The sequence below is a fragment of the Drosophila obscura genome, unplaced genomic scaffold, assembly GCF_018151105.1.
Source record: "Drosophila obscura isolate BZ-5 IFL unplaced genomic scaffold, ASM1815110v1 contig_73, whole genome shotgun sequence".
NCBI classification, from domain to species: Eukaryota; Metazoa; Arthropoda; class Insecta; order Diptera; family Drosophilidae; genus Drosophila; species Drosophila obscura.
The window spans coordinates 8,626,699-8,652,592 of NW_024542865.1; the positions used below are offsets into that span (position 1 = coordinate 8,626,699).

Sequence of the window (25,894 nt, forward strand, 5' to 3'; positions counted from 1 at the left end):
CCACATTTATTTTGGATTACTTTGCGGAAAACGTTCTCCAAAGAGCTCTTTTCTTCTCTGAACTCTTTTTCGCCCTCACATCTCTCTCTCTCTCTCTCTCTCCCGCTTGCATATGAATATGTGTGTATGTATATTTCCTGCTCCCGTTGGCTCTTCTTTTCTCATTTCGCTGCCATTCTCGTACCTGACTTTCTCTTCTCGTCTTTTGTCTGTTTATTCTTGACCAGAAATAAACAAATCCAAGCCGAAGCGAACCCTCAGCCGGTTTTTGCGTGTGAGTCACCTGCTCAAGAGAGAGGAGAAAGGAGTGGTGGAGTGGTGGAGTGGTGCAGTGGTGGAGTGGTGCAGTGGACGTGCAGCGCCCTGTGGCAGCCTTCAGTTGCCTGCAGCCTTTCGGGTGAAAATGTTGCTGCTGAGGACCTGCGGACTCCTGATCTTCAGCGCTTTGGTCATGGCCATGGCTGGGCTTGGGACTCCTGCGGAGGCCATCGTCTGGACGGGCCTCAACTGTTCGACGTGGGATCATCGCGGCTGCTGCTTCAGCTGGCGGCGGGCAAAGCCGCAGCGTATAAGGCCGCCCTGTGCCGCCCCAGCCGCCCCCAAGAGATCAGACGACAAGTCGCACCAGTCGCAAAAATAAAGTCACACGCACACACGCACACACACACACACGCACACACACGCACACATTCAAAACTTGATTGAGATTTATTATTGTTCACTTCATTGCTGTCTGGTTTGGGGGGCGGGAGGTCTGATGTGGGTGGGGTGTGGTGAGGGGGGAACATAACCGGTTGCCTAGACTCCGTCGCTATCGCCAGAGCGACGACTTCGATGCCAATGTTCGACAGAGCCGAGCTTCAGTCTCATTGCCCCACTCAAAGCGTCGAGATGAAATCGTTTGTGCTGTGCTCCCTGATCGCCCTCCTGCTGATCGATGCCGCCGTGGTCCAGGTGCGGGCCGACTGCGACGAGACCAAGAGTCCGGACGACAGCGACTTCAAGCACTTCTTCAAGAGTCTCGGCTGCAAGGTGAAGCAGGGTGCCGAGGATGTGGCCGAGGCGGCCAAGCCGTACACCGACAAGATCGGTGAGGGCGCCAAGGACTTTGGCAGCTCCGTGGCCCACAAATACGACGAGCTGAAGCATCGCCTCAGCGATGACACCTCCTCGCCGAAGCCGCCGTCGGCGGTGCCCTTCGATGCGCCCACCGAGAAGGTGCCCCTGGCTCCCATTGCACCCTCCCATCCGCCAGCTCTATAGGAAACGCCTCTGCAGCAGCGTACATTTCTTTGTTGTTTCTTTTTTTTTTTTGATTGTGATCCATACGAAAATAAATGAATATGTTTATTAAAGTGATTGTGCGCCGCTGGTCGTGATCTCTGGTTTTGCAATCGCAGTTGATAGGCAGCTGATCGGGGCCTGGATCAGTGCTTATCAGTTAGAAGCTAATTAAAGCCTAGGGAAAACAACTAAATCAAAGTTCAAGCAGTTCACGATGAAGGAAACTACTCTAGCGAGAGGGAAGAATCATTTAGATGGCGAAAAAACTGATCATTTAATGGTGAATGCAGCTCTCGAAGGTAGAAATCATAGGAGTAGATTGGCTGATCACAGCAATGGAGACTGAATGGAGAATTCCAATATTTTAAGCTGCTAACACTCAAGTTATGGTTTCGCAAACTTTTTATGGTAATTATTGAAGTGTAGGCGATTTCTGGGAACTCCAATATGTGATTCCCCATGTACTACATCAGCATATATACATATGTGTGAAAGATCTGCTCTAAACAAATATTCTCGACACTCAACCGACAATCAGCACAAATTATATGCCAGAGAAGCGATTCGGATCAACTACCATGACGGGCCCCATTTCAGTTATTTCCATCTGTTTGTTCTGTTTAGCTCCAACCTGTAATTTATGAAACTTTTATGCAATTTTTGCGTGTTTTTTGTTTGGGGATCTATGCCATATTGTGGCTTTAAATATTTGAAAGACATTTTTAAATATTTATTCAGCGCAGGCCCCCCCGTATAATCTCGTAGTTGCTGCCATTTCCAGGGTATTTCCACCATCGTTTCTACCTCTTGCTTTCCTTTGCTTGTTTTTCTTTACTCGAGATTTGTTGATTTTAGTTTGTCATTTCGATTGTTTACTTTGCGATCGTCTTGCCATTTATTTGGCTGATTCATTTATCATTCATTACCTATGCAATGTCATTCACGTAAATCACACGATATAACCTCTTGACGAACACCGCTCAAAGGTTGGCATACATTAGAATACATACATATAATGTATGCCAAGACGATATCTGCATGCCAATTGCCAACTTCCCATTCGATTGACTGGAATTGAACCCAATTAAATGAGAGTTTGCTTCCGCTGCCAATTGAAGGCGAGCATCGTCTGAGTTTTGTTTTAATTTATTTGCTGATCGTCTGAACTTTTGCTGGCGTCGGAAATGTTGCTGTCAGACTTACATAAGTCCCCGTATAGAGTCATCGCTGGGATGAGGCTGAGGCGACATTTGGCTGGACTTTTGCCACTCATTTTCATTTAAAACTTCCGCAAAAGTGTTTTGTTGTTTATACTTTTTTTTCTGACAGAGTTGAGCCAGTTTTTATTGCTCTATTTTTTGTGGGACTGTTAAACTAATTGTTCTATTGTTGAAATTACCCATAATTGCCAGCAGCCAGCAGTCCAGGCCAGCGGACAGTCCAGGTCTCGTTTGTCAGCCCCAAAAAAACCCAGAAACAATTAAAGCAGCAATCAACACGTTTGACTCACTGTCATAATCAACAAAACAAACTCGAAACGAGAATAAACACCAAATAAATCAGATTATCACATTGAAATGTCGAAATGGGCTGCCTGCCATAAAGGGGCAATCCGAATCGGATATCTCTTTGTCTGACAGATAGATCTTTATGTCTTTCGAAGAAAACAAAGTGGAAGCTGTTTATGTATGAATTTTAAAGCGTGTATCTGTGTCTGTTTATTTGCAGGATATTGAAACTGGCTTTTGGATCAGCCATCACCATGTTGCAGCGTCCCCAAAATGCAACTTCAACTCGAACTCCACTTTCCACTTTCCACTTTCGATAAGTTTCCGGCCAAATATTCGCCTGCCTGATATTTTCTTTTTCTATTTTCCGTTGTTTTTTTTCCACAGAACTTTGCAGACAGGCAGGTTGCTCATACGCACAGTTGCACCGCACGACTGTTGTCGGTTGTTGTTGTTGCTTTTGTTGTGAGAGGCCTGAGGACCACGGACTAAGGACCAAGGACCAAGGACTGGGGCCCGACTGAGGGCGAACGACAGTCATTACCGCCAAAGTTTTGTCGGCCAACGTACTTTCGAGACAGCCATCTCATGGGCATCGAATTATGACACTTTTAGTGGTTTCTGCTAACTATTCCAGGGACCCAACCAACGGGCGGGGGGGCATACGGGCGTAGAGTAGTGGCCCGGAGAGAGCAGACAGCAGACCCAAAACTGTCTTTGTATTTTAGCAAGTTTTGCCTTTTGGATTTGTTTGCAACTTTACTTCGATTTCAGGCAACAGCAACTTGCATTCATGTGTATGTGTGACAAAGGGAAAAATAAAGAGAGAGCGGGAGAGAAGGAGAGATATGTATATAGATACGTAAGGCTATTCTGCTGTTGGTTTTCGCTGCGAATATCGAGAGATTTTTATACCCGTACTCGGAGAGTTAAGGGGTAGAAGTGGATGTGTGCAACGCAGAGAAGGAAACGTTTCCGGCCGCATAAAGTATATATATTCTTGATCAGCATCAATAGCCGCGTCTCTGTCTGTCAGTCCGTCTCTTCGCTTAGTATAATTTGATGGTATTTATATGGAAAATACTGCAAAATGTCATACCATGATTTTAGAGTATTATCTGATTTTATATACAAAGTATTGAATTCTATTTTCTGATGGAGTTCCTTAGGAATGATTTGTATAAGAAAATGACCAAAAAATACACTCCACAAAGCCTTTTCAGAATATTTAAGTATTTTATTGATAATTCAGTGTTCTTATGGCGTTAAACTAAATTCTCCAAGAATTAACGCGATGCTGAATGCTGGAATGCACCGGCCCAAAACCATTTTCATGTTTTATACCCCACAACTTTGCTGCTTTCTTTCTTTGTGTTCCATCGTACTGAGTGTTTCCTGTTTCTTTTTCGAGCTGCTGCTTCTTCATCTATGTGTTTGTTTGGGGGGGTTTGTTTTCCATTTTTGGCCAGTGTTACAGTTTCGTGCGATGCTTTTTTACTTAAAAGTTTATCAATAAAATTATGACAGAAAACTTTTTAATATGACGCAAAAATAGTCGCAGACACACACTACCACACACATACATACATATTTCGCATGCGCTTGGGGACACTCGCATTCGCATTCACATTCCCCACTTTATTTCATAACCAAACAAAGACAAACTGACAAATAAATAACCATAAAAAAAAAGAACAGAATAGATATATATATTTATGCAGGAAGTCTATCACAGAGACAACTACTATCAGGCACTGGTGAAGGGGGTGGAAGGTGGTTGAAGGTGGTGAAGCTTCTACAAGTGTCAGCCCTTGAGCATCTTCAGTTTGTTCTTCTTCTCGACAGCCAAGCTGTTGGCGAACTGCTGATCCGCCTCGGCCTTGTACTCCTTCAGATTGTACTTGGTGGCCTGCGGATGAGTAAGGGATTAAAGATTGAGGATTAAGGATTAAGGGGCCCAAAGAGGGACTCACATTGAGGGCCACTCCAAACTCGCTCATCGCCAGGCGCTGCAAGCCGCGGAAGTTGCGACCCAGGATACGGCCCAGCTCGTAACGGGATATCCTGTATGCTTCTGTGGTTGTGGGTTCATCGCTGCTGCTGCTCCCACCCCCGCTCTCCTCCCCACTGACGGACTGTGTGGGGTGAATTGAGTGGCATGAAGATAAGTCATCGCTTTAAGAGAGGATCTGAAGAGTACTTACCGACTTCTCGGTTGTGCTGCGTGGAAGACTGGTGGGCTTTGCCGGGCCCGGATCGCTGAACTGCTCATTGACCGTGTTGTAAATGTCATTCAGGGTGTTCCTGGTGTCCGTGTATTGCTGTAGATCCACAAAAGGAGTATGTTTAGGATTATTCTATGACTTGTCGGCTGCTCGTACTCACATCCACTATAAGGTTTTTGGTGACGACCATTTTCTGGAAAAAGTCCCAGAATATGCCACGCTTGTGCCGCACATGGGGGGCGTTCGCGGAGCGATCCTCCTGGGCCATGGCCAGGCCCATTAACAGCAGACTGCCCAGCAGTATTACGTACACGGACTTACTGTGTTGCATGCTGAAAAAATATTAATAAGCGAAATAAATACAACAGCAATAGGAGTATCACTTTTAAAAGCAATTAAAAAAGCATTGAATTAAATAATAAACCTACTGAAAAAGTACTTTATTACACTGCATCCCACTGGATAACGTTCTGTGTACCTAAGCCCTGCTTAAGGCATTAATAAATGCAGTTGCATTTTTCATTTGATTTAGCATAATTGCATTAGAAAGAAGAAAATTTACCCGTCCTCCGCTCTGCTCTGCTCTGCTCTGCTGTCGGAAATTGCGTGACAAACAAATTTTAAAAATAAAAGTCAACTTTTTTCAACATCCCCCCACCCCACCGCACAGAACATTCCATCTACATAATTGTGTAAATTTTCATTTTGTTTTGCTTTTTAATGTGCGTAATTAGGAAAATTGCAAAAGTAGCTTAATAATTTTCTACATTTTAATTGTATTTTTGTCAGGGAAATATCGTATCCAAATAACCAAATAACCAAATATCCAAATGCCATTTAATACACCTGACAGTGTGTGACTGTGTGTGTGTGTGCGTGTGGTGTGTGTTTGTGTCGGACTTTTAAGCCTCTTGGGGCCAAAGAGTTAATAGAAACTAGCAATTGTGCCGCGGGCCACAGGGTGGGGGCAGAAGCCAGAAACGGTCTGCTTAATTGTTTGACCATAATTTTCAATGCAATGTGAAAATAACTTAAATTATTTCAATGCCAAAATTACCTCTGCTCTCCCGCTCCCACTACCTCTCTCTCAGTGCAATAAAAACAGTGTTATTTGCTGCATTTTGTGTGCCGTGCCTGATTATGCTGCAATTGAAAATACAATGACCTTTTGCCAGCCAATTGGAAATGGTGCTGTGGGAAAGCTTTGGGGGAGAATGCGAGTATGTAAATTTCAGGCTAAATTGATGAAATTATAGCTAGAATAAATTGTTAGCTAGAGCGAAGGCCAGCCGAAGCTTTAAATACACTTGTAAAATTATTTATTGTAGATGTCCCCCCACCAACTAATTATTTTCAGTACAAGTCTCCTAGTGAGACTAGTGCTAGCTAGTTGTCAACAAAAAAGAACAAAGAGCGCAACGGATCAAACACACTCTCTTCTATACATGGCAAACTTCTCTAAGAAATACGGTTACTCTTACGCTAAAGGGTATACAAATACATGTAGGTACAGTTAGAAAAAAAGCATGGAAACTATGGGAAACATTTCCACAGCTGTAGCTGCATTGATGCGCCTTCATTCCCCGCTTTTCACTGTACTTATTCGGTTTGAGAAATCTGGCTGGAAATGAGTGAATATATTGGCCTGGCTAATTGAGCGGCAGACAGGCGGACAGTCAAACAGGCAAACAGTGGGATGGATGGTTAGAGCCATTTGCCAGAAACGTTGGCACTTCATTTCTCTGATTGATGGGATAGATAGAACGAGAGAGCGAGCGAAAGAGAATGGAATTGGGATGCCTCGGAGAGGGGGGCATGGTTATAGCCCCATAAATATCCCAGTTTGATGGCTGATTGGAGTTGAGCAGCAAAACGAAATTTCTCAATCAGAGCCACAGCCAGAAAGAGATCTCCTTCTTCTCGTACGTACATACCTTGGCAACGAAGAGAATCGAATCGAATCGAATCGCACACTCAGTCTCCCTCTTCCTCCTAAACAATCGTTTGATGCTTTAATGCTACTCAAGAGCTCAAACTCTATTGCCAGGCCAATGATGATGCAACAACAACAACAACAACAACTACAGTAACGACAGTGGAACCCCCGAAAAAAAAACCAAGCATAACGAAAAAACTACTTGAAGTGAAAACTTTTGCTTTTTCGAGTGAGAGCTTTCCATGTACTTCTGCTATCCATTCCTTCTGCTGCCATAAAAATGCATGGCACACACACACTCACACTCACACGTATGCATATCTTTATTCCCATAGATTGCCTGTTGTACCGTAAGGCAATCATCAGGCTGGTAGGCAGCAGAGCGGTGAAAAAGAGAGGGAAAACACAAGAGGAAGGGCCAGCCGAAACTTTGGATACCCTTCCCCAGCCGAGACACTATGAACTCTTGGGAGAAGCATGGGAACTCTCAAAGAAGTGACGCACAAAATCAAAATTTCATAATTTTATAACTTAAAGTAAACCCATTAAGCAGGTACATACATATACATATATACTTATTAATGTATATACTTCCATTTCTGCAAAATCCATATACCCTCTGCTAGGTATATACATATGTATGTATTGATAACATCTTGAGTATACTTCAGCTCTGCCAGCGTCTTTCAAGCATAAGTTTTACTCTGCCGCAGCGGCTTTAGCCTCCGCTTCTGCTTCGGCCATCCCTCTGCTGCTCTCCTTCGTTTAGCATATGAGCGAAATGATTGCTTAATTGCCAAAATTCATTGCATAGATTGCCAGTGCAGAGTGATATATGTATGTAGTCAGAGGGAGAGAGAACGAGAGAAGCAGACAGATGCAGGGAGAGAGAGAGAGCCTTGCGGAGAGCGAAGTAGTGTATGCTATGATTTGTTTTTCCAATTCCCGACAGAATACAAGTAAATTGAGTAAATGACGAAGGCAGTGCGTAAATTGAACAAGCACTGAAATATGTACAACTTCTGCAGTAATTACTACTGTCTTAGGCATTCATATTAAATTTGATTCGCTATGCATCTGTGGTCACTCACTGCACTTCATAATTAACTCTTATTGAAACGCCACTGTCGCTATCATTTAAGCTGTAGCCACAGTAATCTGTTCACCCTCTGGTTAAGCCTCTTTCCCTTGCAGCGATCCTCTCATTTGTAGCTCTCCCTCTCATGGTGTTGGCAGTGCTTCAATTTCGTTCTCATTGTGCCGTTTTCGCATGCAAGTAAATATAACTGTTGTTTCGCAGTCCAACTCACACATCGCCCACACAAGGCAAATCAAGTAGACAAAAGCTGCGGCCACAAGCTACAATAAATAAAAGGTAAGGCAGTCTTGTAGATAAGCTTTTTCTGCTTCTCCACTCCTAGGCCTTGTTCCTGTTGTAACACACATTTACAAAAGTCTGCAATGCAACGAAAACAATTTTGGTTGCGCTGGCTGGTGTCTTTGGTAGCCTTACCTTTAACATAAAATAGTTTGCGCCCTAAGCTCTCTCTCTCTCTCTCTCAGTCGGCCTTAGAAAAGTTGTCGCTGCTCTCTCACACTCCCCGCTCGATACGTACCTGTTTCTTCTTCTTCGTTTTGTTTTCATTATCAGCGCTTTCGTTGCAATTGTTGTTGTTCTTGCTGTCTCTGCCTTTGCTACTTGAGCATTTTAATTATGCCCTAATGGCGCATATTAGCTGTCCCTGTCTCTCTGCTTTCATTGCTTCTGACTGTCTCATTACGGACCAACGGCATCGGTATTTGGGCAGCGCTCTCCTGCCCTTCGCTTTCTCTTCTACCGATGCAACTTTGCCCATTTTTCGACTAGATTTCCAGTTAAGTTTGTCTGCTCCGTCAGACCTGCTCTGTCTTACGGTGCTCCCCCTGCACTGCTCTCCTCGGCACTCCACTGTCTCAGGTAAATTTGCACTGGCCCGCAGCTGGGCAACCCCTTTTTTTCTAGCACGATTACCCTGTAAGTACTGCCAGAAGTCAGGCTGTTTAAACAAGAGTTTTGAATGGGTATGCCAGTTTCTTATTTCGCACAGGATCATTTTTCCCAGCTCAGTACATACATATGTATATGTTTCTGTACCTGTTTAAACATGAACCTTCATATGTACACCTACAATTAAAGGGTGTCCATAATTCTTTACCATACCTTCTATCTCTCTATCTGTCTTCCCATTGCCCTGTGCTTTTTGGCTTCCTCTTGCTTTCAGCTGATGGCATTTTCCTACCCCGCCACTACCGCTCGCCCTGCCCTTCTTCCACATTGCCTGGATTTTGCTTACTTTTGTAACCAGTTTTTCGGCAATTCCCGTTGCACTTTTGTGCACGCTTTGATTATTTTATTGCCCATCCGACTGTCCTGCCCGCACCGTTCCGCTCCACTCCGCATCCCTCCCTCCGTCCCTGCACAAACTTCATTTGAAATTAAAACTTTTTCGGATAGAAGAAGAGCGAAAATGGAGGGAGAGAGTGAGAATCGCATTCTTGATTATGTTTTCCAACGGGCTCATCAACTGGCCAACGGTACTTTGTAATTATAGTATCAATGGGTTGGTGTGGGTGTGGTGGGCTTGGGCTTGGGCGGATGGTTTGCCAGCGGAGGCGGAGGGGTTCACTGGAAAAGCCAAAAATCAATCAATTTTCTATGTCCGTCTGCTCTCAAAATATTTTTGCATGGCATTTCAATTAAATTTGATTTGATTCGATTCGATGCGATGCGATTCTCTTTCAAGCACACCAAGTGGATGTCCCTCTTTCTCTGTCTCCCAAGCTCTCTCTCCGCCTCTCTCTCTCTCTCTCTCTCTCTCTCACACTGTTTGCGTGAGTAAGTACAATTGCACATAAGATGGGCAAAGTGACTAGAAATGCAAGAGGGGGGAACGGAAGATAACACACAGTTATGTGTCTCGGAGTCGACCTTTTTATACCCTTCCAGATCAATTGTTGCAATGTGAATCGTGCCAATAACCAGAGTGTGACATGTTAAACTGTCAATTAAGTCGCTCTCTTTGCTCTCTGAGCAAGAACTTAATGCTGCAAATATGTGGTCAAAGTCATAATAGCCAAGGCAAATGCAAGGGTGTCATGTATGTATGTAACTAATGATACACACAGTCGAGCGTGTGCTCACAAGCATGCATAAGCACACAAAATGAGACAAAGAGATTGAGAGTGAGAGTGAGAGTGAGAGACATAGACATGGACATGAGAGGGAGAGAGGGAGCGCGACAATTGCTGCCTGGGATCTCTGCCTCATTTCGCATTTGCATGCTAAGTACCAATTAAACGGGACTTAAGAGCGATTTAAATGTCCTCGATATGTGGTCGACGCGTCGGCTGCGCTGCCAGCAGCGAAGTCGGCAGCGATTTGTGTGTGTGTAGCCCCCATGGGCGGTCTCCCACAAAATTTATGCTACACCTAAAACCCACCTACATATGGGTGACGAAAAGAGATTGTAAAATGGTTATGGTATAGGGTCCGGCCGAGATTATTGGACACTCAACCACTGGAACAGTCTCCCCCACAAGAGTTATTCTAATCAGGAAATCATCTGCCGTATATTATGTAGATGAGAATAGACAGTCTCCCACAGAAGTTTGGACACCTTCGAAATACTTAGTGGGGAACCTGAGAATGAATACTGCAGCGGCTTAATGGTAACAAATATCGACATGTACATCTACATCTACATGCTTGGATTTGTACATTTCTTTAATGGATCAAGCCTGAAAGTATGCTACGATTTTGTTTGTGTTACTTGTATTGGAAAAGCAAAGAACGGCCAATATTTAAATTCAGAATTTGTATTTCTTTTGCCAAATAATGGCATTATATTTTGCGAAATTTGAGTAGATTACACACCCATAGACAGCATTGCCTGTCCTCCCCCCAATAGATTCCTTTCGTTGAGTTTTAAGCTTGGCCTTCGCATTTGCAAAACTCGTCATGAAATGGAAGGTAAATAAATCCAACTCGGGCCAAAAACCTGAGGCCTGAGGTGGCCGTAAACCTGGGAGTCATAAAATGTGCGTTTATTGAAATTAAAACATGGCCAAGAGGCTACAGTGTGATGGGGCGGGGGGTGGGCCAGGTGTCGAGGTGGAAGTGATCGTAAAACTAAAACACAGACAGAAACTTGACCCAACAGAAGTCTTGCATAATAAATGCTAATAAAGCTTTATGACGATGTTCTATGCGGTGGGTTTTGCGATGGGTCGGAGGGTGGGAAAGGGTGACCCCAAGTTAACCCGCAAACAGCTGCCAAGGACGCCCCAAAAACACATGTGTGTGTGTGTCATAGAGGGGGGGAGGGAGGTAGGGGCTACCATCCATTCGCTTCCATGACTTTGGCGCCACGTAAAAGTTAAACAACACGAAATTCCATTAAGCGAATGGATTGCCATTCATAACTGTCCTCGTGTGTGCGTATCTCTCAGTGTGTGTGTGTGTGTGGGGGGGGGGGGGGTGTGTGTGTGTGTGTGTGTGAGTGTAAACAACGATATACCGACCAGGGATACGAGAGTTGCCTGCAAATGAAAGGGAACCCCATTTATTGATATCTGGCGGGGGCCGGGCAGGGCAGGGCAGGGTAGGCATACATATGTATCTTTGAAATGCAAACAAGAGAGGCAGAGAATAGATAAGGGTTGAGAGAGAGGAATAGAGATCGTTAACATCCTAAACTATATTTTATTCAAAATATATGCTCCATATATTCCACAGATCGAATAAACTGACTCTCGAATCCGTATTCCAGCCAAACCTCTTTCGAACCTGAACCACTTTCACAGCTGAACTGGAAAAACCATCAACAAACACCCCCTGTACTCCATCCATACCATATTTCCACCCACCCCACCCCCGGTGTGACCGTTCAGCTGAGCATTGCTTTCATATGTTTACTTTGGGCATCCCATAAAGGTGACCAGACTCTGTGATATGTCATTTATTTTCAGCGCCGGAACCGGGGCAACCGGGTACGCAGGGACGGGGAAGCGACGCGACGGTACGGTACCGCGCCCGCCATTTGTAAACTCAACCGGAAAATTGCTTTTCTCAGCGCGTACCAGCCCTGCCCACACTCCTCAGTATGCCATTGCAGTTTTCCCTTTAGTTTTGGCCCCTGCTAATGGCCGCACACACAAACACACACACACACACACACACACACACAAATGGAAAGGAAAAATATCATAAAAAACAAAAGGAAAAACTGTTTTGTTTGTGTCTCTTTTGAGGGGTGGTGGGGTGCGCACAGAGGGGGTGGCCAGAGAAAATTGTTTACAGTTGTAATTAAATTTGCAATCGTGGTGGAAGGGCAGGGGTTGGGGTTGGGGTTGGGGTTGGGGTGTTCCTCTTCCCCCGTATTTAATTGTTTGGCATTAACATTACTTCACAGGAAAATTCAGAGTGGATAGGGGGAAACATAGAGCAATGAGGGAGGACCAAGAACACCCAGAGCCATGGGGGAGGCGGCTACGTGATCGTCGAGTCGGGCTCATAATTCATATTGTACGTATACGCCCCATCGTCTTGGTACATTTTATGCGGCCGACTCTCCCGTTGCCTCTGTTGCTGCTTCTTGGCCAAGACTACGTGCCAACTTTCAAAAGGCGGCATCCTGCCGTTCAGGGAGTCCAAAAGAGAGTCAATAAATAAAACATACTCGTACATATTGATATAGAGAGAGAGGGAGAGAGAGAGAGAGTGGGCATTGCCGGAATATGGCGGAGTCTTTAAGTTAAAACGCCCAGAAGAAAAAAAGAACCTGCTTCTGCGTGTATATTACAAGCAAAAGTTTGTAGTCCGGAAAAGTGTATAAATTCCAGATGAAAATAAAGCCTTGCCCTTGAAATTCATATCTGCAAAGCGTATCTATGGCTCCGACTTTCGCAAAGGAACTTTCTCTATTTTTTTTTTTTAATTTTTCTTTCCTTTGCTGATATTTTTGTTGACCCTATTGCTTGCTGCTTCTAGTTTTACCGCAGCTGCATAAATACATTTGTTGGTCACTAGATTTCCCATTTATGAAGCGAACGGATAATTCTGCTGTTGCAACTGCCGCGTTCCCACGGATAGAGCAAAACACTCGCCCTGCTACCCTTACCGCGAAGAGAAGTCCATTGAAACTGAAATGTCTATGAAAACCGAAGAACAGGTAAGGACATGCCGTACATTCGGAAAAGTTAATTTTTAAGTTAACTTTTGAGCTATAATTTCATGTTCAGTAAGTGTATAAACACCGTTGGGAACTTGCCCATTGATTGAAGAATTTAATTCGCCAATAAACAGAGAGAGAGACCCCCTACAGCCTTCGAGTAATAGTTTTTATTTTCATTTTCTGTGAAACTGCAAAAATGAAAGAAGTGCCAACAAAAGATGAAACAAGAGTATTATGAAGAGTATCCATTTGTCGTTAAATGAAAGATTTAACATAGAAACACATTAAAGTACGAGTTTTACAGACTCTTGGGTAATGTGTAAGCAATTCGCAGAAAATAAATTATTGTTCATTCCTTTCCGAACTGTATTCTTTTGACAACAAGTCTACATAGGTTTTGTATTTGTATTATTTTGTCAGTCAATCTCAACCTGTTCGAGAACAGAACGAATTTCAGCTAAGCAAAATAGAAAATCGGGAAGATTGTATTCAATCTTCTGCAAAGTGCGTATTGGTTGGTTGACGTATTTCATTCTCCTATTACAGATGGAGATGATTGGTTTTGAAGTTCTCACAAGCGTCCCCGACGATCCGGACACGGGAAGGTTTGTCGGCCAGTCACGTTACTTGAAGCTGGAAATACCAGCCGTCGTGGAGGGTGTCCGTCGCTTTCTGCACGGCGTGGCCGTCAAGCAGACATTCACCGGCGATGTGGTGATGGAGGACGCTGTGGAAATGACTGCTAAAACTGTGCTCCACTACCGCGGAATCGTTAAGGTGCCGCGCGCAGCCATAGTCCAGTTTATATACCCGAAACACTTCTTTTTGCCAGAGTTTGAATAATTCCTAACCTACGCTTACTTGCACTCACACTTACGCATGCACTGCACACGGGAAATAATTCCTCATTCGTCGTGGCTCATCAATTTGTGCCCCTCCCCCGCCACAATGATTGTCGCAAAATTCAATAGACAAAAACAATTAAAATGAACCCTCAAAATGTAATCAAAAACAAAAAATAAAGGCCCCTCAGCAAATGCTAGTCAACTGGCAACAAAAAAAAAAAACTATCAATGACCGAAGCTTGAGATACACTTGCAGATTTAGCGGAGCTATTGGGAAACACACATACATATGTATGTATGTACGGTTGTGTATGATAAAGTGAGCCCTTCTTGAGGCTTCCTTCCCTCTAATAAAAATCAGGTTTGCTTCCCGCTCCCTTGGGCAAACATCTAAGCGATTGGGCTCTTACCTTTGCAAGGGTATTGAAACTATCAGCGATAATACTCAAATGGGTATACAATATAAAACACAAAACTCGACCTTGACTTTCATACAAACAAAATAAAACAAACAAACAAACAAAAAACCCCAAGCCATCAAGGTCGCGCATGGGTCTTGCCCAACTCTGTAAGTTTTTGGCGGTTTTCTTCATTAATTTTGACCAAATTCTTTGGGCCAATTGGTCGGAGCAGGCCCTAAATGGTAGCCGGCAAGACGGATCCAACATTGACAGGTGGTAATTGATGGCCCGAGGGTCGATTGGCTGTTGTTTTCTGCTTTTGGCCAGGTTTTCGTTGCGCTTTGATTAGCAGTCAATTGGCGACTTCAGCAATTGAAACTATTATTGGCCAGCTTTTGGGGGACAGTATGTGGGAGCTTCTTAGCGGCATTTAGTTGGTAATTGGCTTAAATTGGCTTGGAGGAAATAGACTGCAATGTGGGTTAATCATTGCCTTAAAAATTATGTTCTCCCAGAATTTTGTTCGCTCTTTCAGTCTTTCAGTCTCTCCCTTTGAGCTGCTTCTCATGATGTCAGCTCTATCAATTTGCACAAATTGCCTGTTGCATCTTTCATCTTTTTAGCGTTGCATAATCGACTGCAGTTGGGGGCAGTTGGGGGCAGCCGGGGGCACGTTTGGGCAGCTGCATAAGCTGTGAAGGCGAACACGAACGCGTCAATCTGCCACAGCCTGAGTGGTCTGAGGGGAGCGGTGAGGCAAGTGGAGCTCGGCAATTGGGTCAAAATTGTTTACACTCCGCTGCGCATGCGTCGCCGTCGCCGTCTCGGTTTTGGTTTCAGTTTCAGTCTCGGCGTCTCGCCGCCCCTCCCTCCGTCATCCATCGGCCTTCTTAAGCAAACGAGAGACCCATTCGAAACCGATTCGGAATCCGCCAAAAATCAACCTTTTTAACATTTTTATTTATTTGCTTATTTCTGTGTGGATTTTGGTCGGAATTTTGTTTTTGTTTATCTTTACGCATTTGTTTGGATCTCAAGGCCGTTGGAGATTTCGATGGATTTTGTTGAAATTTCCCATGATACACGGCGGTATCGCGGCGCACCTGTCTGGCCCCGAACTGGACCAAGCAAAACCTGATCTCTAAGAAAAATGCATTCCCATCGTGTTGCTGGGGTCAAGACCGAATTTATTAAATCCCATTACTGGTTTATTGAATGCTGCAAAACTTACTTCGAAGCGAGAAACATTTTTTTTGATTTGATTTTCTGGATAATCAAAAGAAGTGTTCTTCGCATAACTTATGTATGTATGGGGTAGTAGTTGAGTTTATAGATACAAATTTAGTTTCGAGTGAATTTTTGAGTTGCCAAAAAAAAACATATTCCGTTTCGGCACACGCACTCTTGCCCAATTGTTGTGGAGGGTCAGTCAGGGGTTAACGGCTTTACAGCGGTTGCCCAACACACAGCCACATAAAAAAAATGGACGTTGAAAAAATATTTCCAAAAATATTTGTACATAATTCGGAATGCAACACAAGAAGCACAAAAATCACACAAAAAGTACCAGCAATGTAAATGTTAAAGGCAAACACTGAAACTCACTTTCACGCGGCTCGCTAATCAATCGGTCAATCAATCAATCAATCAGTTCGGAAAGGGATGCACAATACCTCGAGGGCAACCCAAATCGAAAGTGGATCTATAGCACTCGATATCAACCGAAAACGCAATCGAACAAAAAATAAATCAATATCACTCGCAGGAAACCGATATCGAAACTGAAACCTTATTTGAATCTTTTGAATCGAAAACAGTTCTATAACGAAATTGTCGTGGCGCCGCGTTTGGAAAATATTTTTTGGCCGGACTACCTGGTTACTGGGTTTTGGCGCACGCGAAAGAGAACTAAGCGGCGGCCAAATTGTTTAAACTTCAAAAATAAGCTACACAAAAAAATGCTATGTAAGTTTGTAGTTGCCAGCAGCGGCTTCAGCGCCGAGCCGATATCGACCGAGGCAGCGCAAGGCGGGGCGGCCCGAACCGGACTGCGGCACAGTGGATGCCGTCCGCCTGTCAGCCATAGATAAAAGCCATACCGAACAACAACAACATATTCAAAATCAATGCAAATTAGTAGAAAAGTAATCCTTAATACTAGTAGGTGAAAATCTTGTGTACACAATACATGAAAGCCCCACCGAGCCCCACGTCAATGTGTTTTTCTCACTGCCGCAATGCCAGACATGCCCACTGTGCCAAGTCGAGCTTCAAACTGCAGGCAGAGACGTTAGCAGCGACAGAGGCAGCGGGAGAGCAACTCCAAGCCCAAAGCTCTCGTCAGAGAGCCGGCTGGCAGAGTAGGCGCTGCAAACGGCACAAGCTGCAAGTGCTGCAGAGGTGGCGGCTGTAAGAGAGTGCTGCCTGCTGCTGCTGCATTGCATAAGAGCCAGCAGCAGAGTCAGCAGCAGATCCGCCAGCAGAGCCAGCAGCAGATCCGCCAGCAGTGTAATGTTATGCATACAAGTACAATGCTCAGCAAAAGCATATCCAGAGATCAGAGATCAGGGGGTCCCTGATGCGCCCCAGACACGCATTCCTAATTCTTGGGCCAAAGAAAAACATAATCGCATGCGTACATACATATGTACGTATGGTATGTCTGCTGAATGGTCTTCATACACGGCCAAATGGTGTCAGGTGATTTTCCTCCTTCGTCCGAAAGTTCCTAGCTGTCACCGATCCCAACAATTAACAATGCAAAGGCATCTACAGTACATCTACATACATAGGTACATAAGTACATATCTATATGGTCTTCCTCGACCAGAGAGACTCACTCTATGAGAAGGTAAAGTGAGTTATAAACGTCAAACGGCTAACAAATAAACACTGAAGCACTTACAAAACGGTCGAAAGAAAGGGGCGTTGAGGAGGGGAAGCGAGCGAAACAAACGAAACAAATTGCAGGCGACAAAAACGATTTTGGGTTTGTTGCTTTTGTTGCCTTATGTAATAATCGCACTAATTGAAACGTTTTGTCAGAAGCAACGACTAAAAAACAACGCCAGCGATAACACCATCAAACACAGAGCCAGAGACCCCCACAGCCAGGCCCCCTCTCTCTTCGTGTGATAGTTTTTATTTTCATTTTCATTTTCTGTGATACTGCAAAAATGACAGAAGTGCCAACAAAAGATGAAACAAAAGCTATTATTAATGTTGAAGCACTAGTAGATGCCCTTCCCATGTCCAAGATGTACACATTTAAGTAGAGCTGCAAAAACATCAATGCTTATCGATAGTGATGATATATCGGGATGTAAGATTTAAACAAAAAATATTGTTAAGCAAATTTAATAGCCTAAATATTTTCCTGCACATGCTAATCATGTTGCTGGCCACGGATAATGATGATGAGGCCAACATTGACTGAGAGGAGATATAAGAATGGATATCTGTTTTAAAAACATTGGTGTTTGGGGTTTGTGATTGTGACTGCTTCTGCTAAATCCAACCAAAGTTTTAAGTAAAACTATTTACGTTATTCTTTTGAAAAAGCCGTTCGGGAATACGATGTGCCCGAAAACAACGAGGAAAGTTTTAGAACGAAGGGTCTTGCTTTTCCGCTGCTTAATCGTTTGGAAGTGCTATAGAAGAAGGACATGAGCTGCCGAGCCGCAATTTCTTTTGGAAAAGCATACGTAAATGTCGATATCGAACCGGCTATTGATGCTGATCAAGAATATTTGTACTTTATGGGGTCGCTCACATCTCTCCGTTGCACACATCCAATTTTACCACATATTTGCTCTAAAAAAGTAAAAACAAAACATTATCTGGCTTATATATAAGAAATAAATTTGTGCTTAGTTACATTTTTTGGCATGACGACAGGCTCTGCATCTAAATCGGGATGTAGCTCTGCGTTTCTCACTTTTACCACTATCGAACTATCGGAAACAAAAACCCCGATAGTCGAATCAGTGATGGCGCCATCGATACTATCGATAGTGGCTCGATGTTTTTGCAGCTCTACATTAAAGTATCCGAGACTTTTGAGTAATCTGTGAATTACTGTTCATTCCTTTCCGATCTGTATTCATTTGATAAGAAGTCTACATAGGTTTTGTATTTGTATTATTTTGTCAGTCAATCTCAACCTGTTCGAGAACAGAACAAATTTACAGCTCAACAAAATAGAAGCTACTCGGGCGAAAACCGTAAAAATTTCATTCATTGTGTCGCAAACTCTTCTGCAAAGTGCGTGTATAAACACAAGTGAAAGCTTGCGAACCCGTGGAATAATTTCATTCTGTTGTTACAGATAGAGACCATGGATTTTGAGGTTCTCACAAGCGTCCCCGACGATCCTGACACGGGAAAGTTTCCGGACAAACCATATGTGAAGCTCGAGATACCATCAAACGTAGAGGGCGTTAGGCGCTTCCTTCAAGGCAAGGCCGTCAAGGAGACATTCACCGGCGACGTGGTGATGGAGGACGCTGTAGAAATAGCCACCAACACTGTGGTGGACTACCACGGCACCGTAAAGGTGCCACATTCATCTATTATCCAATGCATATACCCCAAAAACCCCCTCAAACGCCCTCACCCGGACTAGACACTACACTTGTATTTTTATACCACCGCAACATATTTGGAACACTAACTGAACACTACTCCGTAATTCCGTATTCTCCCTCGTTCAATGCGATACAAGAAATCGATTTGAATAAGTCCTGCAAATAAATGTATTAAAATTAAGAAAAATTTACGTGCTGCTGTAGCGGAAGTCTCCTCAAAATAGCAATACCCAGCCTCTGTTAGGGTGACATTTTTTGCAATTTATTTTCGGATAAAACTAAACATTTTTTGATATGTTTATCATAGCGAAAAAGAAGCGAAAAAAGAAACCATAAGCCCACGGTAAAAAAAAATTATAAATAAAATTAAAAAAAGAAACATTTGCACTCCGGAAATGTGCTCGAATTGTAAGTTTTGGCCTGACATTTAAAAACCGGAACAAAAGTGGTTTGAATTTACAGAATGCGCCACGTGAGTGGATCGACCTGTTGGCTGCCCTGTATTTAAAACGGGGTATAACCTGGTCACAATATACCCCGCTATGAACCGCTCTAAGCTCTGAGGCGAATTTCCAGAGAAATTTTGCGGCTGTAAGTGGAATGCATGCGGATTCTATAGAAGTAAAACAGTACATCTGAGTGCAGAGACTAAGAAGCTGTTTCTTTGCTCCATTTGAAACTGAAAGTAAAGTGTAAAGTGCCAGCCAAAGGATTCCTACCATATACCATAAAATGTGCGATAAATTCCTTAACCAATTTACATGTTTTTCCCGCCTTTCCAGGCGCTTTGCTTTCATCCTGCCATCACCCCATTTTTTGTGTGATTAATTAAGTAAAGTGTGGACGTAGTCGAGCCGAGTCGAGTCGAGTCGAGTCCAGTCGAGTCGAGTCGAGAGTGAAGTTGGAGAAATGTAAACGAGAGCAAAATTGCACAAAATGGTCTCAATTAAGTTCGTTGATTCGCCTTCTGTCCCTGACTCTCTGTCTCTCTGTCGGTGTGTCCATCTGTCTTTCTGTCCGTTTTGTCCGTTTTGTCCGTCTGTGTGTGTAAACAAATAAATTTTTATTTAATTAAAATACTGAAAATAAAAGTAGCAATTCCCCACACACACCATGCCTCCCAGCGACACATTTGCAGATAAACTTTTATGGCATTAAATGCAAAAATGCCGACAGATGCAGATGCAATGCCCGTATGCCCTGCACAAGTTTGGGTGCATATGCCGCATGGTTTAGAATGAATCATTGATTCTTATGCACCACAGAATAATCCCAGAAATTTGTTCAAAGATCAATAGGATCTACAGAGGTTTCACCACATTAATTGGGTGAATGCAAAAAAGTTCTGAGTAATGAGATTTAACCTCGGAGATCTGCCACGTAGAGTATCCGAAGTTTTTAGTTCGAGCCGTGAATACTCCGTCGGAACCGGGCAAAGCCATGCAATCCCCTTGGTGCGGCCGGAGTCCCTGTGGGTCCTGCATTGTGTATTTGTTTTGGGCATAAATGAAATATGCATAACGTAATATGCAGTTGGTAAAATGTCGGTTTTTGGTATTTGTTAAAGTATTTTGTCGGCCTTTTTCATATTATTGTTATATAACCACCTCTACATCCACTCCACCTCACCTCACCTCACCCCATTCCAACCCAACCCAACCCAACCCAACCATCTCTCTGTCTCTCCCTCTCTATTTCTCTATTTCTCTCTCTGTGTTGAGGAGTTTATACCCCAATATTTTTGCATATTTTAAATATATTAATTTTGCAAAAACAACTAGCAAAAATAAAAGTGAGCCAAAGTCGAGAGCGTAAGCAAAATCAAATAGAAATGCAACTTTTTTGTGTTGCACTATTTTTGTTAGATTTGAAATTGTATCGCATTGTCCAGCAGCAAACATTTTGCTTCCATCTCTCTCCGTGTGCTTTTTGTCGCTTTCATTTTGTTTCGTCTCGTCTTCTGCATCTTATATATATTTTATGCCAAATTTGTATACCTTTGCCGAGGGTATATTCAAATTGTGTTGAAGTTTGTAACCCAACAGAAGGAAGCTTTGGCTCAGTCTGTAGCAGTTGGCTGGGGGGGTGCGCAAAGTTGTGCTCCGACTGAACAGTAGCGTGGTGTGATGCATGTAAATACAAGCGGATTATACATACCGCTGATCATATTAGGTATTGGTAAGTAAGTAACATCAGCTTGGAAGGTCTCAGAGAGAGGTTAACAGTGCGCTGTAACAAAGGCTGTTAACAAAGAGTGCTGCTCGAGAGCGGTAACATGATCCATTAACAGCGCTGTTGCTCTGTTACAGCTGCAGCTCGTTCAATTGAGGGAGCCTGCAAGAGAGAGAGAGAGGAGAGAGATTGTCTGAAGGAATCAAAGGGAATTTACCAGTGTCCAATATTCAGGTTTCTCCGAGCAACAGTAGTCTTTGTTTTTCTAATATATATTCAAGGCAAATACAAGTAAACCTCATCACAATCAAATAGGATCTCCAACTATATATTTGAAAACTACACACACTCCGAAATAAACGACGGTTAATACGGGCTTTTGACATTATTTATATTAATTGGTAAACAATTAAAGACAAAAACCATGACAGAACCGCAATATATCGCTATGTACGCATTGTTTGGGGCGACGGGCTTCGTTTGCGGTGCCCTTCTGCAGCAGGAGTTGTCCATCAAGAATCTATTCGATGCGGTCAAGCGGGATCCGTATGTGTATCTCAATCGTCAGAAGTTTTATCCTGTGGTACGTAAATAAAAAAAATAAATCTTGTGCCCCTCCAACCACCAACCCCAAACCCTCCTCAACAGCTCTCAACCTTCAGCACTGAGCACGAGACTAGACTGTGGAATCGCTCGGTTGGGCTGAAGGACAAGATATGCCAGTTCCTAGTCGCACCAATATTCAAATATTTTGTGCCAAAGCCGCTGGAGGAAGTGGAAGAGCCTCCCATGCCGAATATGATGGATCTGCTCAAGTACGGCTTGCCCAGTGCCGAAAATTTATTGGTGCACAAGGACTATATAATGTCGCGGGGCATTGAGACGAACAGCGCCACGTGGATATGCGAACACTTTCGCAGCGGATCAATGCCAGATGAGTCGTCCCAGTATCTTCGATACGACGATGTCTTCTTGCTGAGCACGGCCGCCGCAGATGTTGGCAGGGTGTTCACGCGGCCCATCTGGCAGAAGCTGGAGCAGTATGTGAAGTGGAAGGTGCAGCAGTGCGGATCGGTGTATGCCTACACGGGTCCCATTTACGCACCGAAAAACAATGCCAGCAATAAGTGTTGGCTGGAGTACAGGCAGTGTGCAGATACTACAGTGCCAGTGCCAGTGCCCTCGCACTACTTCAAGGTGTTGATCGTTGAGGAGTCACAGGGGCCCATGGCACCCGAACCCCCGACCGTGGAGCCAACCCTTGAGGCATATATCATCCGAAATGGGTGCACAGAAACATTTGAGAAGTTGTGCGACTATCGTGTCAGCATCCAAGACATCGTAGCACAGACTGGGCTGCGGTTCAGCACGGATCTGCAGGCGCCAAAGGTGCTTTCGAACAATGGCAAAATCGAGATAGATCTGAGCCTTGCAAGCATATCCGCGCCAATGCTAATTGATTAAAAAATACTCGCATATTTTTCTATTTCTCTAGAGCATTTCATCTTCGGTGCGCCGCTGTTGGCACTCGAACTGTGGTTTTTTGTGTTAAATAAAATGTATCCCAGCGTGTGGCAGGCAGAAAGCTGTCCAAAATACTCATGCTGACAATAAAATTTGATATTTAGCAAATTTGCATTTAATTGGGCCTTTACCAACAGCAAAAAAGGTGAATTAGCCAAAAGAATTTGTTGGCTGTTTGTTGGCCAGAGAGAAATCTTCGCCTGGGAAAACAGATGTCAAATGTGCATTGCCGCAAGACAAGTGAAAATGGTTTTGTGCTCACAGGCAATCAAAACTAATACAAATGCGGAATATCCATTCAGACTTCATTCAATTTTTCTCTTTGGCTTTGGCTTTGGCTTTGTCTTTGTCTTTGTCTGGGTCGTGCATTTATTTGTACATTTAAATTTAATCCTTAACAATCACATCAATTGACAGCACATTCTGCATGGACACTGGGACGCTGCCCAGGAACATGGGCGGGGCTACAGATCCCACCACAATCTGAACGCAATTGCTCAGCAGCACTTTGACCAGCGGCACGGCGGCCTCAAAGCGCCCAATGAGCAGTGTGCCATCCTGCAGGGTCACCTTCACCCAGCTGCCCAGCCATGGCCCCAATGAATAGATTGCTCCCCATTCGGTTTCCGTTATGCCAATTGCCATTCTGCTAAGCTGCCAAACTGCTAATCTGAATGCAAGTGTGAGAGATAATTGTGTGAGAATACAGAGAGCTCCTATTAACTTACCCCCACACGTACTTAGATTTAGTTTCGGTTTCGATTTAGTTTGTGGAATTATTTAGGCTCTGAAATGTGTGTGAATGATGACTGGATGCCTGGATGCCAGAAAGATGTGTAGCTAGTGGCCAAATATACTCGTATACATATATTGAAAATCATGCCAGGCCATATTCTTAGTGGAATGACAGTTTCTGTTGCTGTCATTGAAAACAGACAGGCACAGTCAGTAATGTTTCAGTGTGTGTGTATTGGAGATACACAAAATAGTTGCTTAATTTAACTCTCAAAAATAAGGTTACTATTGTGTTTAATTATTACATTTTCGCTTACTACCAACACTAAACAAATGCCAACAGTTCAGGCGCATACGCGAAGGAACCTTTCGGTGTGCATCCAGCGTACATTTTTGCTTAGCTCTTAAAACAAAAAGGTAATTAAACTCTACTAGCTCTAACCATAATTAATAGTTATTAATAAAATAATAATTAATTAATAATAATTATTAATATTTTTATTATAATTATTAATATATTTAAATATATGTACTATATAATTATTAATATAATAATAATATATAATAAAAGAAACATTAATAATAATTCTTAATATACTTTTTATTATAATTATTAATTAGTATTAATATATATAAAATATATATAATTATTAATATAATAATAATAATATATATTATTAGATAATAATTAATAATAATTATTAATTTTATTTTTATTATAATTATTAATTATTATTAAAATAATTACATAATTATTAATTATTAATATAATAATAATATACATAATAAAATAATAATTAATTAATAATTAAATATTTTATATTCTTTTTATTGCCTTGCAGCTATACAAAATGACAGTCCAAAATGAGAATAATCCGCTATATGCGCCCCTATACGAAATTATTCCCAACGTCCCCGAACATGTTGAGGTCGTTGCCGAGAGCTTTGGCTTGGGTTATTTGAATATTTTGCCATTTTTTGGCGAAATGATTGAGCTTGCTTTGCTCGGTAAAAATGGTGACCAGGGGAGGATTTTTGGCAAACTGGAAATGCTGACGGCCAAAGGCGAACTTATTCTGAGCCATTGCTGCGCGATTGTCTTCTACAATACATGGAGCGAGAAGGAGTTCCCTGTGGGCATCGTCAAGGTTCCACACCAGCATCTCTGCTCCATCTACTGGGAAGCTCCAAAGGACTCGGACTCATCGGGCACAGACTCTGATTCCGGGTCGCAGTCGAACACGCAGCAACAGTAAAAATTTCATATGATCCCATGTACACAAACATACACACATACATACATATTTTGGGTTTCTATGTTCAAATAAAAATTGTCGGCACCCAAGAATCTTTTTTTTCCTCCCACCCAAACCACTAGCCAATGCTTCACTTCCAGTGGTGGCCTTCCAGTGACCAACTGTTGCTTCCCACACCCACTTCCACCCACTTCCACTCGCTGCAAACACACCACACACTCGGCAAATCCACCACAGGACCGAGCATCGGAGGACCCACGAAACATGGGCACTCGGCAGCTCGGGGCTCAGTCGCTCGGCGCTGGCCACGCAGCACAAAGCACAAATGGGCGGCATTTCGCTTTCCACCGGAAGGATTTGTGGCACGAAGACTAGAGGGAGCCGTGTGGCAGGGCAGCTTGGGGGCAAGCAAGGTGGCGTGTCCGTTGGGTGGTGGGGGAGGTGGTACATAACAATGAAAATATAATTTTAGGGCCTAGTAAAAATCCATGGCCATGGATAAAAATGTTCGTTACGCTTCCGCACGCTGCCTTTTCTTTACAATTTCCAAACTCCAGGAACATAAAAAATTGCCAAAAACTATGCATGTAAATATGTATGTCTGTATGTACGAGTATGTATGTATGTAGTTTCGCTGGCCACACTGTTTTTTGTTTTGTTTTATTATTATTAGAATGGAAACCCCCTTTCCGGCCACTTCCCTGCAGTAGGGAAAAACTATGAAAATGAAAATGATATTGGAAGCAAGTCAAATTTAATTTCACGCTTTGCTAAGCCACGCGGGGGGAAAGCAGAAAGGAGTCCAGAGGAGCTGTAATAAAATGAAAGAGAGAGAGGGGATTCTCTTGGCTGCGAGGGTGCCAGAAACTGATTTGAACTGAAGGATCATCTCCAAACGGGCTGGCTCATCATCGGAACTAGATACAAATTCCCAGCCATTTGTGGATCCTTAATGAAGACTCCCTTTTGTGTGTTCCTTTTGCTTGCAGAACATTGAAAATATTAGCAGCCAAAATTCGCCCAATAAAAAATACCCAAAAGTAGTTTTTGCCCGAAGTGGAGCATCGCTTTGCTGCCAGAACTGTTTTGCCCAGTGAAAGTGAAAGTGGCAGATGAAAGTGAAACTAAATTTTATTTATGGGAGGCACAAGTCGAGGTCTGAAGAAGCGTAAGTGCTGCGCGAGTAGCTGGGGCAGGGGCAGGGGCAGGA

General features: G+C 43.3%; 5 protein-coding genes across 10 annotated transcripts; 4 read left to right on the forward strand and 1 right to left on the reverse strand.

Annotated features, from left to right (window-relative positions):
• The first annotated feature begins 858 nt into the window (after positions 1-858).
• Positions 859-1,359, forward strand: LOC111081283. The gene has a single exon (XM_022377307.2). The coding sequence runs from the start codon at positions 892-894 to the stop codon at positions 1,261-1,263; it is 372 nt and encodes a 123-aa protein (XP_022232999.1). The 5' UTR covers positions 859-891; the 3' UTR covers positions 1,264-1,359.
• Positions 1,360-4,061: 2,702 nt separating this feature from the next.
• LOC111081268 lies at positions 4,062-15,674 on the reverse strand. The gene is made up of 5 exons (XM_041595613.1): positions 15,643-15,674; positions 5,178-5,349; positions 4,997-5,113; positions 4,766-4,927; positions 4,062-4,701 (listed from the first exon to the last, which is right to left on the reverse strand). The coding sequence occupies exons 1-5, from the start codon at positions 15,657-15,659 to the stop codon at positions 4,597-4,599; spliced, it is 573 nt and encodes a 190-aa protein (XP_041451547.1). The 5' UTR covers positions 15,660-15,674; the 3' UTR covers positions 4,062-4,596.
• Positions 7,830-14,192, forward strand: LOC111081304. Of its 5 annotated transcripts, none has more exons than XM_022377329.2 (3): positions 7,838-8,328; positions 12,982-13,162; positions 13,712-14,192. In XM_022377329.2, exons 2-3 carry the CDS (start codon positions 13,139-13,141, stop codon positions 14,006-14,008), a joined length of 321 nt encoding a protein of 106 aa, XP_022233021.2. In that variant the 5' UTR covers positions 7,838-8,328; positions 12,982-13,138; the 3' UTR covers positions 14,009-14,192. The 5 variants fall into 5 exon arrangements, with proteins under 5 accessions (XP_041451550.1, XP_022233021.2, XP_022233029.2 ...); XM_022377337.2 differs by having other exon boundaries at positions 13,021-13,162; XM_041595614.1 differs by lacking the exon at positions 7,838-8,328 and adding an exon at positions 8,866-8,910.
• A 5,775-nt stretch (positions 15,675-21,449) lies between the features above and the next one.
• On the forward strand, positions 21,450-22,790 carry LOC111082261 (nuclease-like). The gene is made up of 2 exons (XM_022378437.2): positions 21,450-21,752; positions 21,818-22,790. Exons 1-2 carry the CDS (start codon positions 21,594-21,596, stop codon positions 22,631-22,633), a joined length of 975 nt encoding a protein of 324 aa, XP_022234129.2. The 5' UTR covers positions 21,450-21,593; the 3' UTR covers positions 22,634-22,790.
• An 829-nt stretch (positions 22,791-23,619) lies between these two features.
• On the forward strand, positions 23,620-24,759 carry LOC111082301. Of its 2 annotated transcripts, XM_022378495.1 has the most exons (3): positions 23,620-23,709; positions 23,772-23,845; positions 24,271-24,759. In XM_022378495.1, the coding sequence occupies exon 3, from the start codon at positions 24,280-24,282 to the stop codon at positions 24,682-24,684; it is 405 nt and encodes a 134-aa protein (XP_022234187.1). In that variant the 5' UTR covers positions 23,620-23,709; positions 23,772-23,845; positions 24,271-24,279; the 3' UTR covers positions 24,685-24,759. The 2 variants fall into 2 exon arrangements, with proteins under 2 accessions (XP_022234187.1, XP_022234186.1); XM_022378494.2 differs by having other exon boundaries at positions 23,643-23,845.
• Positions 24,760-25,894: the final 1,135 nt, after the last annotated feature.